General features: G+C 31.1%; 1 protein-coding gene across 19 annotated transcripts in view; it reads left to right on the top strand.

The window, feature by feature from the left end:
* The window catches only part of RIMS2 (regulating synaptic membrane exocytosis 2), a 548506-nt gene that overhangs the window by 168337 nt on the left and 364474 nt on the right, over positions 1 to 15695 (top strand). For all 19 annotated transcript variants that reach the window (XM_039854030.1, XM_039854006.1, XM_039854009.1 and 16 more), the window contains one exon: positions 4894 to 5204. In XM_039854030.1, coding sequence (XP_039709964.1) covers positions 4894 to 5204 — 311 coding nt within the window. The remainder of the gene's footprint in view (positions 1 to 4893; positions 5205 to 15695) is intronic.

Here is a 15695-nt window from a genome sequence, read left to right as displayed (position 1 = left end):
CACATTACTTCATTGAATGAGGAACTGGGAAGAAATGTGCACAACTTGTTCTTAATGACTTAATGAAAGCTGGCTCTGGATTAACATGAAACACATTTATATGTCAGTTTTAGTAATACATTGTTCCTCACATACAAAGATTGTGCTGACGATACACATTTAATAGACCAAGTACTTTAAAAAGATTTTGAATTAAAGAAATGCTATCAATTGTCAATGATATACTCAAAAGTCTCTGCAGCTCAACATATTAGAAGTTTATTTCTCACCTATGTTAAACCCACACTAGTATGGCTTATCAGTGCTCTCTTTCAAGTGCTTATTCAGATTTCCAGGTTCCTTTTTTGGTGTGGCTCCCTTATCCCCTATAGTTTTGAATGAAGAGGATGATGGTAGCATATGAGAGTTTTTCAATGGTCACGAAAATGGCCCACATTATTTCATTTATAATCCATTGGCCAGAACATAGTCATGTGGTCATGGCCATCATTAGTGACAAAGGAGATTGGGAATTGTTTTCTAATAGAAAAAGGAAATAAATTTAACCTATTTCCCATTTAGAAAAAAAAGTGCAGCTCGCTGCCAGTGTTAATTTAATTCTACATAAACATGTTCTTTGAGGCTGAAGCAAATCTGACTGGTTTTCAATGTGAAAATAAATGTAAAAACCGTTCTTGGAGTTATTTCTAAATAGAACTTGTCTCTAATCGTAATGTAACAGAAATGTATACATAAATCGGATTCATCAAATGAATCTTCGGCTAACAACTGTTCGAGAACAATGTTAACAGAAAGTGTAGGAATGCTACATTTTCTAGGATTTGACATTTTCAGTGAATAAGAATTACTATATTTTGTAAATGGAAATACCACTACTAAAAATAGAATGCTGTAAATAGAATAATGTCATTTGTTTCCAAAGCCTATCAGTATACCAGAGCGATGGGAAAATAGTAATAAAAGCGAGATATTTCGTGGCAGACTTTGGGGATAAGGTGAGGCCTGTAATCTACGAATAATCTTGGGGTAAATGCTGTAGCCACAAGCACTGCGGGCAAGTGTTCTCTGCGCAAAGGGGAAATGGGTTAGTAGCTAGACAGGATCTTCCACATTTTCCTAGTTAGATTGATCAATTTACACTCTTTTTTTTCTGTCAAATAAGCAGGCTAGCAATGATTAGAAGTAGAGTCTAGTAAAGTCTTTTTTCCGTGCTGAGTTAGCTATATCTTAAGAGCTTGGCCTATGGTCTCATTAATACCAATAATTAACTAATAATCTTATCCTTCTCTGAATTACTCTACTATTTATTATTTTTCTTTGGATGAAAATCATAGGGTTTTCCGAGCTTTATATCCCTTTAAATTATTGTATATGCTTAACATAATTTTGGTTTTGTTTTCTTTGACTATTTAGTTTAGCTATAACATTTACTATTTTTATTGTTTTAAAGAGAGATTTTTATTTTCCTTAGTTTTTTGCTCCCTTTCAACTCCACCAAGGATGACTATGGAATGGAACCTACGGTATTAAGTGACAAATTTGAGTTACTAGTATTCCATCTCTTATATTGCTATATTATTTTGAAATATTTGTCATATTTAGAACCAAATGTAATAATATCATATCATTTTGAATCCTATGTGTCTTTGTAATCTCAGGGCTTAGGTATTTTGATATTTGTGAGGACCAGAAAAAGCTAATAGGTTCTAACCATGGTAATTTATAGGCATATATATTTCTAAGATATTTTTACAACATTCATCATAAGCTGGTTAACTTAATTGGTTAAAATGTTCTATTAACAAAAGTCCTGCTTTTTTATTCCCAAATTAGTTAAATTTTGTTCCGTTAACACAGAATTGACCTCTGATAGACATTAATCATTCCATAGCCAATTAGTGAGAAGTTATTTCACAGCATGTGTATGTATATGTATTTGTGAAACAGTATTATCAATTTATAAATTAAGTTGCTATGTGTGTAAGAGCTTCAAGCAAAAGTGTCAGTCTCTTGAACTACTTGAAGTGAGTTGATTTAGGCTTCCTGAGCTGTAAAGATTAGTAAACTATTAGTCCAAAAGTGGGAGGAGATAGAAAAAGAAGAAAGGTAACTAGATACTAAGATGTGAGGATATTAGAAGCTATCAGTTTAGGAGGGAACACAAGATCTAGTCAGAAAAAGAGCAACCAATGTGCATAGCCCAGAGAGTGTGGAAAGAGTATTAATACATAGAAATTCTTTAATAGGAATCAAACATCATCCTTCATGCGTTATACTCCTCTATCTTATATTACTATTCACTGGGTGTTAATAGATGAGGAAAATGAAGCCCATGACATTTTCAAGTCTTTTTCTCATTTTGGACTACACAGAAATGATACTATTTGTACAATGAATAAATTTAAATTCATAAATTTGCACAAATAATACCACAGATTTACCTCGTTCACACTGAGATAAATTGGCAAAGCTGATCATGACCTCCGTTGGCCTTATCTAGCCACTCTGAGGAACACACTTGTAACTTATTCCACATATTGAATTGGCAATCTCTGCCCTAACCAGTGGTTCTCTAACTTTATCAAGCATCAGAATCACCTGTAGGATTTTGCAAAAACAAAAAACAAAACAAACGAACGTCTGGGTCCCACCCCCAAATTTCTGATCTAGTAGGTCTGAAGGGGGCCTAAGAATTTGCATGTTTAATGAGTTCCCAGAAAATACTGATGCTGCCGTTTCAGGGATATTCTTTGAGAATCTCTGCTCTCGAAGAGTTAAGTAACCTGCCTATCTTGTGATAAACAATGAAGCAGCAACAGGTTGTTTCTGCAGATGATCATGATTGGATAATTGCCTGTCTTGCAAACTTTCATTTCTGTTTCCTTGTCAGTTACCGGGAAGGAAAGGATGTTATTCTTGAATATTGCGTGTGTGACTTACTCTAGATAAATTCATATCACAGAATAATATAGTATATATTATCAGTGTATCACGAATAGTAATATATTTAAAACAAACAGAAAAGTTGAAATTCAAACTTAATTTATTTTATTATTATTTTGTGGTTTTATGTTTAGTGTGCCTTTCACTTTTAAAAGAGATCTGCAGTACCTACATTTGTCACAAGATGGCAATGAAAGACTGAAGATTTTGATTGAAATTTGATTTTTGAAACTACTGATGGGTTAGATATATTTATATTTCATGTGTATCTAAACCAAAAGAAATTTGAACTGAGGTTTTTAAAAAAAATTGAGTGAAACTTTTGTATTTTCATATTAAAAAATAGTTTCTTATTTAGTTATAAAAATAAAATAGTTGTGTATATTAACATTATTGATGACTAATTCTTTTGGAAATCTATAGAACATAAATCTTAATGTAATAATACTGAATATTTTATTATCATGTATCCCCCAGAAGGTCTTCAGATAAATTCAAGTTTGCAAGCATTTAAAAAGTCTTACTGTGCTATGATTTATAAGGGCTTATTAGACATAAGAAGATACAGAACTTGCTCTCAATGAGCTTTAAATTTAGTTGAGGATTAAAGAAATGTATATAAAATTCAAAGAGAGAACAAAATAATAGAAAATGATCAAATACAATGTTGTATGATATGGACTATACAAACAGTATGGACTAGAAGAATGGGCAATTAAGCAAAATATTTAAATGGTATTTTACAAAATATCCTTGTATTAGTTAAAAACATGTTGAATTTTTCTTTTACTGATTATCTATATTATTATAATTTACTTAAAACTATAAGGAAATGTTCAGCAATATGGAGAGCTGTGTTAAGATTCAGCATTTGACATAAATAAAACATCAGAAACACTTGAAGTATGAACTCATCCTTTATTTCATGAATATGTGATTTTATTTTTTTTCTGATTAATTGAGAAAGATTTTTCAGAAGAGTGTGGTTTTCTGGTCATAGAGATGTTAGTTATAATATTCTTAAATTCCTGGAGTCTTAAAAACATATCTATTAAAAAATCAAGTGTGGAATGGTGATTATCAGGATATGGGGGAGGGAGAAAATGGGATTTTCTGTTTAACAGGTATAGATTTTGAGTTTTGCAAGATGAACAAGTTTTGGAGACCTATTTCACAACAGTATGAATATATTTAACACTGTTGAACTGTGCACTTAAAAGTGGTTAAAATGGTACATTTTATTTATTTTATGAATTATGAGCAATTAATAGGTTTTTATTGAGGATCAACGAGGTTCCTAGCTTTCTTTTAGCCAGTAGGAGCTACTTACTTAAAAGAAAGAAAAGCCCCCTGAGGAAGCTTATCATATAACTGGTGATAGAAGATTAACCTAACATACTAATATTAGTAATCTACTGAAAGTCCAACATGTGTGATTTATTGTGCTAGACATTTCAAGTAAATTATTTCTAATCTTCAGTCTTTGATATTGGAAAATTAGTATTATTCCTATTTCCTCATTTCATCATTTCAGAACCTAAGTTTTATAGATGTGAATGTTTGGTACCTTACTGAAGGTTGAAAAGTTTCTAATCTTGGAGTTGGTATTTAAACCCAAATCTGTCTAGCTTCAAAATTCATTTCTGTATACTATGCTGTGCCCTTAATTAATTAAAAAGTAATTAAAGAATATAAATAAACAACTAATAATTTGACACGCTATTTGATGTTTCTACTACCAGTAAATGTCATCTATTTTACTATAATTCTGACAAAATTAAAAGGGAGAACATGTAATTGATTAATGGTAGCTATGAATCTCGATTACATTTTAACTTCAGAAAGGATAACAATATAATTTTTTTCCTTGGCTTGAATTGTTGTCTCTCTTTTTGTTTGTTTTTAACTTTTGAAAACACTAATTTTTTTCCCCTATGTATTCGTGTGCAGGTTATGTGGGTATGTAATTTGTGCCGAAAACAACAAGAAATCCTCACTAAATCAGGAGCGTGGTTTTATAATAGTGGATCTAATACACCACAGCAACCTGATCAAAAGGTTCTCCGAGGAATGCGGAATGAGGAGGCACCTCAGGAGAAGAAAGCAAAACTGCATGAGCAGGCCCAGTTCCAAGGACCCTCAGGTGACTTATCTGTACCTGCAGTGGAGAAAAGTCGATCTCATGGGCTCACAAGACAGGATTCTATTAAAAATGGGTCAGGAGTGAAGCACCAAATTGCCAGTGACATAGCTTCAGACAGGTAAACATTTTGCTTAATTTTTAGGTAAACATATTATTTTTAACCTTCATTCCATGCAAATAAAAATACATGAAATGTTAAGGCAATGAGTTTTCTAAATGTAATGTCAATATCCATATGTTTTATATAAATGCTGAAAGTGATGTTTAGGACTTGAGCTATTATGTTTGAATGATCTTAGATTTAATGCGAGTGTGTTAGGTTATTAGATTTTCCAGAATAAAGACATGAAATAAAACAGAGAACTTAGATAGATGATTGTCATAGGAAAGACAAACTGGGATAAGAGTAATGGGAATGAAGAAGAGATGGTTTTAAGACACTTTAGGGAGGTTGAATTGATGGACTGACTGGAAGTGGGAGCTAAGAGAATAGGGAAGGTTAATGGTGTTTCTGAAGGTTTCACCCTGGGCTGAAGGATAAGGTGGTTTCTAAACAGGTAAATACAGATGAAGGGGTTTTACGAGTTTGATGTATCCATGGGCTAACTCTGTTGTTACTATTTTGGCTCAATCTTATGGCCTTCTCAATGTTCAAAATATTAGACTTCTGAAAATAGTGTTTATGCTTCTTAAATTTCTTACCTTTGGAAAGAGGAGAATGAAAAATTTTCATGGGAAGATTATTTTTCTATTCTGTATCTCTCTTTTCAAATTGATTTTTTAAAAAAAATCTTGTTTATACTATGTGTATTGTCCAGAAGTAGCCGGTAATATTTCTTTGTGAAAAAGTATAAAGTCATGCACTTGTGGAAAAACAAATCTAAATTGTACTTACAGGATGGTGGGTTCTGAGCAGTCAGTTATAACAGGTAAGGTAACTGGGAGTCACTTCAGATGGTGCCTAAAACCATCACATAGATGTGTTGCTGATGTCTTGGGAAAATAATGAAATGATGGCTCCGCCAGTTTTTTGAAAACTAGCAAAAGTGAAACAGACAATGTAATTCTATCTTTGGGTGATTTCATGGCTGGAGTACTATGAACAGATCTCAGTGCAGAATTTCAGGAACCCAAGAATTTTCAGGTAAGAAGACTGTATTAAGATTGAGGACTAATTTAAGCACACAAAGGTTTGAGTACAGATAGTTTATTTGAAAGGCAATCTCAGAAACCACCTGTAGGGAAATGGAAAATGATCCAGTTAAGAGAAAGAACACAGTACAGAGCAGCTTACCTTTTTTGGCAATTGTATCTCAATCTTACTGAGACTTTTGAGAGACAGGGTATCATGACATCAGAGGTATTCCACATAATTGGCAAGGAAGCAGAGATATTTATCCATAATTCTCTGTTGTTATTGGTCTAGGACTATTCCTGGCAGTTGTTAACTTTCTGGAACTCATTGACCAAGCATGTTCTGTGGCCAGAGAAAGCAGTCAGCAGAGTACTACAATTACAATAACAAAACATTGCAATGTAGGGATATGGTGAATGATGAGGTAGTGTTGGTTGGGACAGTAGCATTGTCTGCTACACAAGGTCTTTAGAAATCAAGAAAGTCTATAAAATGGTAACTATAATGGCCTAGGTATATGACCTACGATGGAAAAAATGATGTTAACCAATGGAAATGGGATTTTAAATGAATGAATGACTTAATAAAATAAATAATGTATACATATACTCTTCAAAAATTAGATAGCTGCATGAGATAGCCTCCTTTGAAGTTAGAAAGATAGGTTTAGGAAGAATGAAAGGAAATACTGAAACACTGAGTCACATAATAGATTATTAAATATGGGAATGCATATCATCGAGAAGTTGTCGATGTTAAAAATAAATCCAACAAATTTTTGAGTAATTCACCAGTGTAGGGAACTAGAGACATTACTCTAATCTTGGAAGATGGTGGAAATGAGAACAAATATATCTTCTCTAGTATTATCTGTTAATGCTTTTTTCATTAACAAAAGATAAACCTGAATAAACAGTACAGTCTGATCCATTGTGAAGAATTGTGCAAGATGTAGTAGTTTCTTTCTTTTTTTCTTTTGTCTGATGCCTTTGGCTGCCATTACTAGTAAATGCATACTTTAATTACTCGATGTATCCAGTAATTATATCCTTTCTTTCTGAATCTCACATAAGTCACACCAATAGCTCCTTTTGTTTAGTTAGGGAAAAAGTTAGAGTTTAATACAAAATTTTGTAGTTATGCCTAGAAAATGGAATTGGTTATAATTTATATAAACTTTTATTTGGAAGATACTTTGTCTTTCAGACTAATTCAGTTTTCCTTATAGTAAGCAAAAAAGAGCATCTGTTTATTATTTTTAAATGAAGATTCTATAGTCATTTATTAGGCGTGTATCTATGAACCCTTTGAATTCTTTCTCCTAGAGCAAGGGGTCTGCAAACTATGTCCCTGGGGCCAAATCTGTCTTGCCCTGTGTTTTTGTAAATAAAGTTTTATTGGAACACAGCTACACTTTTCATTTACTTATTGTCTATGGCTGCTCTCAACTATAACTTCAGAGTTGAGTAGTTACTAGAGACCATATGACCTATATAATCTAAAATATTCACTTTCTGACTCTTTACGGAAAAGTTTGCCAACTCCTTCTCTAGAGAATATGTAGTTCTCTTAGTGCTATTTAAATTTCTTCTTTCTTTGCTTATTTTCTTTTTTACTATTTAAATTATTTCAGTTAAGCCTGTTTTATATCCCTTTCCCTCCCTTCCCCTTCCTACACATCTCTGCCTTCCCTGCACCACCATGTCTCTCTTTATTACCAGAATGGGACTTGTAGCAATATTTGAATTGGACAGTGAAATATAGCTCCTAACAAGGAATATAACTCCAATTTAAAGTATTATTTGTAATTCGTTTCTTCAATTCAGAAACAGTGACCTTAAAAAGAGCAGCTTTGGTTTAATTAAATTTAAATCTGTATGGATCTAGAACTATGTTTGAGAAAAAGTATGTTATACTCCCTTCTAAGGAGCTTTAGTTTAATCAATAACTACACACTACAGTAGTTTTGACTTGTTTTATGCTTCTTTACTTCTCTCGCAGGTGCTTTACACACAGACTTTTAGAACTTGAGTGAATGAATACCAAGTTGGCCCTAGACCTTAGCTTTTAGTTAATGACTATTTACTTAATTCGTTTATTCATGAAAATGGCAAATGTTTATTATCAACTGAGACAAAATATTCTTTGAGATTTTCAAATATGTTTTTAATTTCAAAATAAGTCTCGAAATAATCGTTTTTTTTTTTTAAAAAAGTGCAGAGTCTCCCATGAGTGCCCAAGTGGTTTCTCAGCCTTTAATTTAGATACATAACTGGCTATCTTATTAAAACATTTGGATTTGGTAAGTCTGAGGGGAGGACTCAAGAATCTGTATTTCCAACTAACTCCCAAGTAATGTCAGTACTGCTAGTGTGGAGCAATAGCAAGGCATAAAGGTATCTAGAAATATAGTAGGGAGGGAAACACCACTGTCCTTTAATAGCTAGTGGCAGTGTTCCTCTGTAGCACTACCACTAAGAGGCATACACAAACTTTGTGATTCTTAGGGACTATTCCACATTCGAATACATTGTTCTGTCACATTTATTGAGTGGGGGACAGAGGTGGAAGCCACTTACCTGATGTTAGGTTGACTACATTTATGTAGCCGCAAGCATCTGACTTTTTTATTATAACATCTAAGGTTGTTGTACGTGAGCATTTACTTAAATTTTTTATTTTAAAAAAATAAATTATTTATTTCCTCTTTATTATACAGTTAAGTATATAATTATATATATACATATGTATACATATATATAAGTATTCATATGTAAAATTATGTATATAGTTAGGATATTTTACCTCTGGATTTAATTTTCAGGGTAGTAAGGGAAATATTACAAAGTATTGTTTTTAGACTTCCAGTTCCAAAATTCTTTGTTATGTTGTATTTTAAAGTCCTCTCCCATGGTATAACTTGAAAGCATTCTCTTTCATTATTTTTGTTCTGTCCTAGTATCGTGTTTAATTAATAAAGAATTATCTTTATTCATATTATGACTTATTATATAATTCATTTATTCAACAAATATTTATTGAATTTCAGTATCAGTATTACTTGTAACCACATGGCTGAAATAATTTTATCATGATTCATATTTAAAACTAAATGTATTTGGCAGATATTTTGACTCTGATCTTATATTACTGTGGAGTATTTCTTACTCTTAGTTTTTCCTACTTCTTTATTCTATTGTGAAACAAAAATTAACGACTGATAGGAAAAAGTAACAGAGTTACTTGCTTCTAATGGACTATGAAGCATCTTAAGCATAGCTACAAAAAAATATTTAATAGGCATTATAGATTATTAAGTATTTGTTTCTACATTTTACTGCTTAAATAATGACACTTAGTGAAAGTACTGAGAGATTTCATTATGATTTTTATGGAATTTTAATTAGGCAAGAGTGAAAAACTAAAAAAGTCATATGACTCATTATATCTTACTGCATTTTGTTAGATGGTGAAAAATGCTACCAAGTGTAAGTGATGACAAGAGATTAATAAAAAATATAAAACAATCATTGGATCTAAAATGTAAAGTTTTAAGGCAAGTTAAGTGTAATGGATATTTAATAGTTTGGTAATCACCATCATTTATTGTCTGATACATATGACCTTCTAAGTATCTTTGTGACACTTGACAATTTTAAAGTAAAAGTAATAATTAAAACATATACTTAAGACTTCTTCCGGTATAGATGGAATAATTGGGCCTGGATTTACCCTTCTGCTTGAAGCATCTGAAAAAACAGACAAAATATTTGAAACAATAGTTTTAAAAAAATGGGACATTGGGCAACAAAAGAGAGTAATACCCAAGAAATGGGAAATAAATAAAACAAGCCCTGTGATTGCACTAGCATATTGCTTTAAGAGAGTTTCTGGGTTGTAGCAGAGCCCAGTGGTCTTCTTGAGTTGAGGAGATAGTTCTGAGAGATTGTGGAGACCAAAGCAGCTAGAGTTTGCAAGACAGTACCAGAAGGAGAGAGCTAAACAGCAAGATGCCCTGGAAATCTGCAGAGGTTTCTCCTTGAGTGTGTTCAGAGGAGTAATGATTGGTACATCTGAAGAAACTACTTGAAGCCAGGAAAGAATCATCCAAAATGATTAGGAGGAACAATGGCCTGCATTCACACAGAAGCAAGAACAGTGTTCCCAATAACCAGACCAGAAAAACTTCAAGATTCCTAGAATGTTGAATAGAGTATTTTGGAAAATCTTTCTTCAGCAGTGGAGAATAATTAATGCTGAACTGAAAACTGATCTGGAACAGAATAACAAATCATAAAAACAAGATCTGAAAGAATCAGATTGATTTCAAGTAAATTAATTTCATCTCAAAGTTCAAGAAGATTTATAGGAATAAAAAAAAGTATCGAGAACCCAAAAAGATAAAATTTACAATATTTGGCATCTAGTCAATGATAACTAGGCATACAAAGCAGCAGGAAAACATAATCAATATGAGAAAGTAATCAGACACTGTATACTAACCTAGAAGTGATACAGATATTAGAATGAGCAGGCAAGAATATTAAAATAGCTATTATAATTATATTCCATTTAATTTAAAAAGTTAAGTAGAGATATGTTAGCTTTAAAAAAAAACACTTAATTGAACTTCTAGAGATGAGAATTATAATATCTGAAATGAAAAATACACTTGATGAGGAGAATGGAAGATTAGGCATTGAAGAAGAAAAGGTTAGTGCATTTGAAGACAAACCAATAGAAATGATCCAAAATGAAATAAAGAATAAAAAATGAATAAAATAATTTAAAAAGTGAGAGTATCATGAGCTGTAGGACAACATCAAATACTTAGTATACATGTAGTTGGGGTCCTTGAAGAGGAGAACTTGGAGAGTACTAAGAAAAACTTAAAGAAATAATGAGCAAAATTTTTTCAAATTTTATGAAAACTACAAAACCATGGCTCCAAGAAGCTCTATAAACTCTAAACATAGGAAACATGAAGAAAACTACACAAAGAACTATCATAATCAAATTACTTAAAATCAGTGATAAAGAAGCAATCTTAAAATCAGCTGGAGAAGCACATGTTTACAAAGATAAAGAAGACAGCAGATTTTTTGTTGGAAACAATGCAAGAGAGAAAAGAATGGAGAAAATACCTTTCAAGTATTGAAAGACAAATAGAAAAAAAAAAAAAGCCATCAACCAGTATTTTATACCTAGTGAAAATATCTGTTAAAAATGAAGGAAATGCTGAAAAAATTCACCACCAATATAACTACACTATAGGAAATGTTAAACCAGAAGGAAAATTATACCACATGGAAATATGTATCTACACCAAGATATGAAGAGCTATGAAAGTGATAAATACATGAGTAATTTAGAATTTTAAAAATATAATATATAATCTTTTTTCTTATTTTGAATATTTTAGAAGATAATTGACTCTTTAAATAACAATGTACTATGGTGTTTATATCATATATAAAATTAAATATGTGACAATGGCATAAAATGTGGGAGGGGAGAAATGGAAGAGTACACTATTGCAAAGTTCTTATACTATATATGAAGTGATACAGTTTTGTTTGATATGATATGTTAGAGGTGTGTATTATAAACTCTAACAAAGTAAAGAGTTATAGCTAATCGACAAAGGAGATAAAATGGAATATAAGATTTACTCAATTAAAAGAAGGCATAAAAAAGGTGGGGAAGGGAACAAAGAACACGTCAGACAAAAAGAAAAAGAATAAGATTGATTTTTAAAAAAACTTAATTGTATTCATAATTATGTTAAATATGAATTACCTAAATAAACATCCAAGGTGCAGATTTTCAGACTGGTACTAAATGAAGACCCAACAATATACTGTCTATAAGAAACACTCTTTAAATATAAAGACAAACAAAGGCAAAAGTAAAAGAGTGAAAAAGATAAAGATACACTATGTTAATACTATTCATAAGCTGGTTATATTCAGATCAAAGTAGATTTCAGAGCAAATTATATTACTAGGGATAAAAAATGTTACTTCCTAAAGATAAAGTGGTCAGTTAATCAAGAGGACATAAAAATCGCAAATTATTATGTTATACTAAGACTTCAAAATACATGAAGCAAAAACTGATAAACTAAAAGGAGAAATAGACAAATCCACATTTTTAATGGAAGATTTCAATATTCTGTCCATAACTGATAGAATCAGTTGGCAGAAAATCAAGGAAGATTAATAGAGCTGACCTAATTGATGTTTATAGAACAATTCACCAAACAAAAGCAGAATATTCATTCTTATTAGGGGTACACAGAACAGAGTACACAATACCAAGATAGACCATATTCTGGCCGTTAAAGAAGTCTCATTAAATTGAAAGAAATTCAAGTAATAAAAAACATGTTCTCTGATCAAAATGGAATTAAATTAGAAATCAATACCAGAAAGACCTGGAAAATCCCAACATGTGGAAGCTAATTAACACTTTTAAATAACATACAGGTCAAAGAAGAAATCAAAAGGGAACATAGAAAACATTTTTAACTGTCATTAAAATGAAAACACAATATCTGAATTTGTCAATTGCCACTAAAGCAGTACTTAGGATACAATTTATAGCAGTAGACACCTGTATTAGAAAATAAGAAAGGTCTCCAAACATTGATTTAAGCTTTCACCTTAAGAAACCTAGGAAAGAAAAGCAGATTAAACCCAAGTAAGCAGAATAAAGGAAATGATAATGATCAAAGCAGAAATCAGTGAAATAGAAAGTAGAAACAATTAAGCCAATAGCTGATTCTTTGAGATCACTAAAAATTTTAAGACAGTCTAATCAAGAAGAGAAAGAAGATACAAATTACCTGTATCACGAACAAGAGAGATAACGTCACCATTGACTCTAGTGATATTAGAACACTAACAAGGAAATACTTTGATAAACATTATGCCTGTAAAATCAACAAGCCAGATTAGTTGGACAAATTCCTTGAAAGACACAAATTAGCAAAGCTTAGTCAAGAAGAAATAAATAACTTGAATAGCGTTATATGTAGCAAAGAAAATGTATTTGTGATTAAAAACCTTCTCATAAATAAAACTGCAGACCTGATGGCATCACTGGTAAATTCTAACAAACTTTTAAGAAAGAAATAATGCCATTTCTATACAAACTTTTCTGGAAAATTAAAGAGATGGGAATATTTCTCAATTCCTTCTCTTAGCCAACATTATCTTGTTACCAAAACCAAAGATATTGTAAGGGGAGGAAAAAACAAACAAACTGTAGATCAACATCCCTTATAATGCAAAAACTAAACAAATTTAGCATATTGAATCCATAAATATATAAAAACGAAAATATTGCCTCACTAAGTGTCCCAAGAATGTAGTTAGTTTAACATATGAAAAATCATAATTCATCATTTTAACAAATTAAAATAATCATATTATCATTTTAATACAGAAAAATCATTTGACAAACTCCAGCATCTAATTTTAATAAAAACTCTCAGCAAACTAGGAATAGAAAGGACTTTCTTCAACCTGATCAAAGACATCTATGATGATCTTGCAGCTGACATCACACCAAATGGTGAAACGATATTTTCTCCTTAGATCAAAAACAAAACAAGGATGCCCATTTTTATCACTTTGATTCAACATCGTAGTGGAGATTCTACTCAATGAAATAAGACAAAAGTAAAAAATAAAATAAAATATTAAAATAAATAAAATAAAATAAAAAATGCATCCAGATTGAAAAGGAATAAATAATACTCTATTCACAGAGAACACGATTGTTTATATAGAAAGTTAAAGAAGTCTATAAATATCCTATCAGAACTAATAGTAAGCTTAGCAGGATTGCAGGATATTAAGTCAACATCAGATAACCATTTGTATTTCTAAATACAAGGAACAACTTGGAAGTGGAAATCTGAAGAAATTATCATTTATGAGAGCATTAAAAATAGGACATACATTTATACTAGTATCAATAAATTGAAGTCCTTAGGAATAAATCTAACCAAATATGCATCTGTATGCTGAAAACAATGAAACAATGATGCAAGAAATAAAGGAAGTTGTGAATATATGTAGAGGTAAACTGTGTTCATGGATTAAAAGATTCAGTATTGTTAAGATGTCATTTCTTCCCAATTTGATCCATATATACAAGTAGATTCTAAAATTCATATAGAAATGTTTGGAATTACCAAAACAGCTTTTAAAAATAACAGAATTTAGAGGCCTAACACTACCTTCCTATTTGAAGACATTATAAATCTACAATAATTAAAACAATAGGGTATTAGCATAAAGACAGACAAATAGATCAATGAAACAGAATGGAGAGTTTATATGCTCACCCACTCATGTATTGACAACTAATTTTTGACAAAGGTGCAAAGGCAGTTGAGTAGAGAAAGGATTGTTTTTTCAGCAAATGCTACTGGAACAACTGAATACCCATTTAAAAAAATGAAGTTTGTACCAAATCATCTGCATATGTTCTTTCATTTGTACCATTCCTTCAAATACGGTAATTTGATATCCTGCCCCAAAAATGAAGTTTGAAGCTTACTTTTTTACTATATTAAAAAGAAACATAGATGGATCATGATATAAATATAAAAAATAAAGGTATACAACTTATATAAGAAAATATGGAAGAAAATTTTTCTGACCTTGTTAGGCTAAAAGTATAGAGCTTCTAGAAGGAACTAGAAGAGTCTACCTTCCTGACTTTAGGGTAGGCAGTGATTTCTTAGACAAACACAGAAAGCAGTAATCATCAAAGGAAGAAAATGGCAAATTAGATACCATCAAAATAAAAACTTTTGTTCATCAAAAGATACTAAAAAAATATATAAGGAAGTTATATTTCAGGAAATTTCAAGAGAAAATATTTGCAATACATGTAGCTTAAAAAGAATACAAAGAACGCTTAGATTTAAACAATAAAATAAATATAACCCTAAAAAGTACAAAAAATTAGAATAGACTCTTCACTGGAGAAAATGCATAAACAGCTAATAAATACAAAAAAAAATGTGCTGTGTCTTTAGTCAGTTGAGAGATGCAAATCAAGACTACAGTGAAATACTTTGATACACCCACTAGGAAGGCTACAGTTTAAAACAACGACTAAAAACCTGACATCACTTAACATTAGTGAGGATTCAGAGCAATCAAACCTCTAATATCTTTGCTAGTGAGAATAAAACATGTCAAATTGTATAAGCATTTTGGAAAAATATTTGAAAGTTTCTTATAAAATGAAATGTGCATTTCCCTGTGACCCAGTAATTCTATTCCTATGTCTACCTAAAAAATGAAATTATAGGTCTACAAAAATACTTATATAATAATGTTTATAACAGCTTTATTCTTAGTAACCCCAAAATGAAAACTTTCCACATGTCCATCAGCCAGAAGAATGGATAAACAAAGTGGTATGTTCAAATAAAAATATTATTCATCAATA

The sequence above is a fragment of the Pteropus medius genome, unplaced genomic scaffold, assembly GCF_902729225.1.
Source record: "Pteropus medius unplaced genomic scaffold, Ma_sr-lr_union100, whole genome shotgun sequence".
NCBI classification, from domain to species: Eukaryota; Metazoa; Chordata; class Mammalia; order Chiroptera; family Pteropodidae; genus Pteropus; species Pteropus medius.
This window is presented reverse-complemented; position numbering and strand designations above follow the sequence as displayed.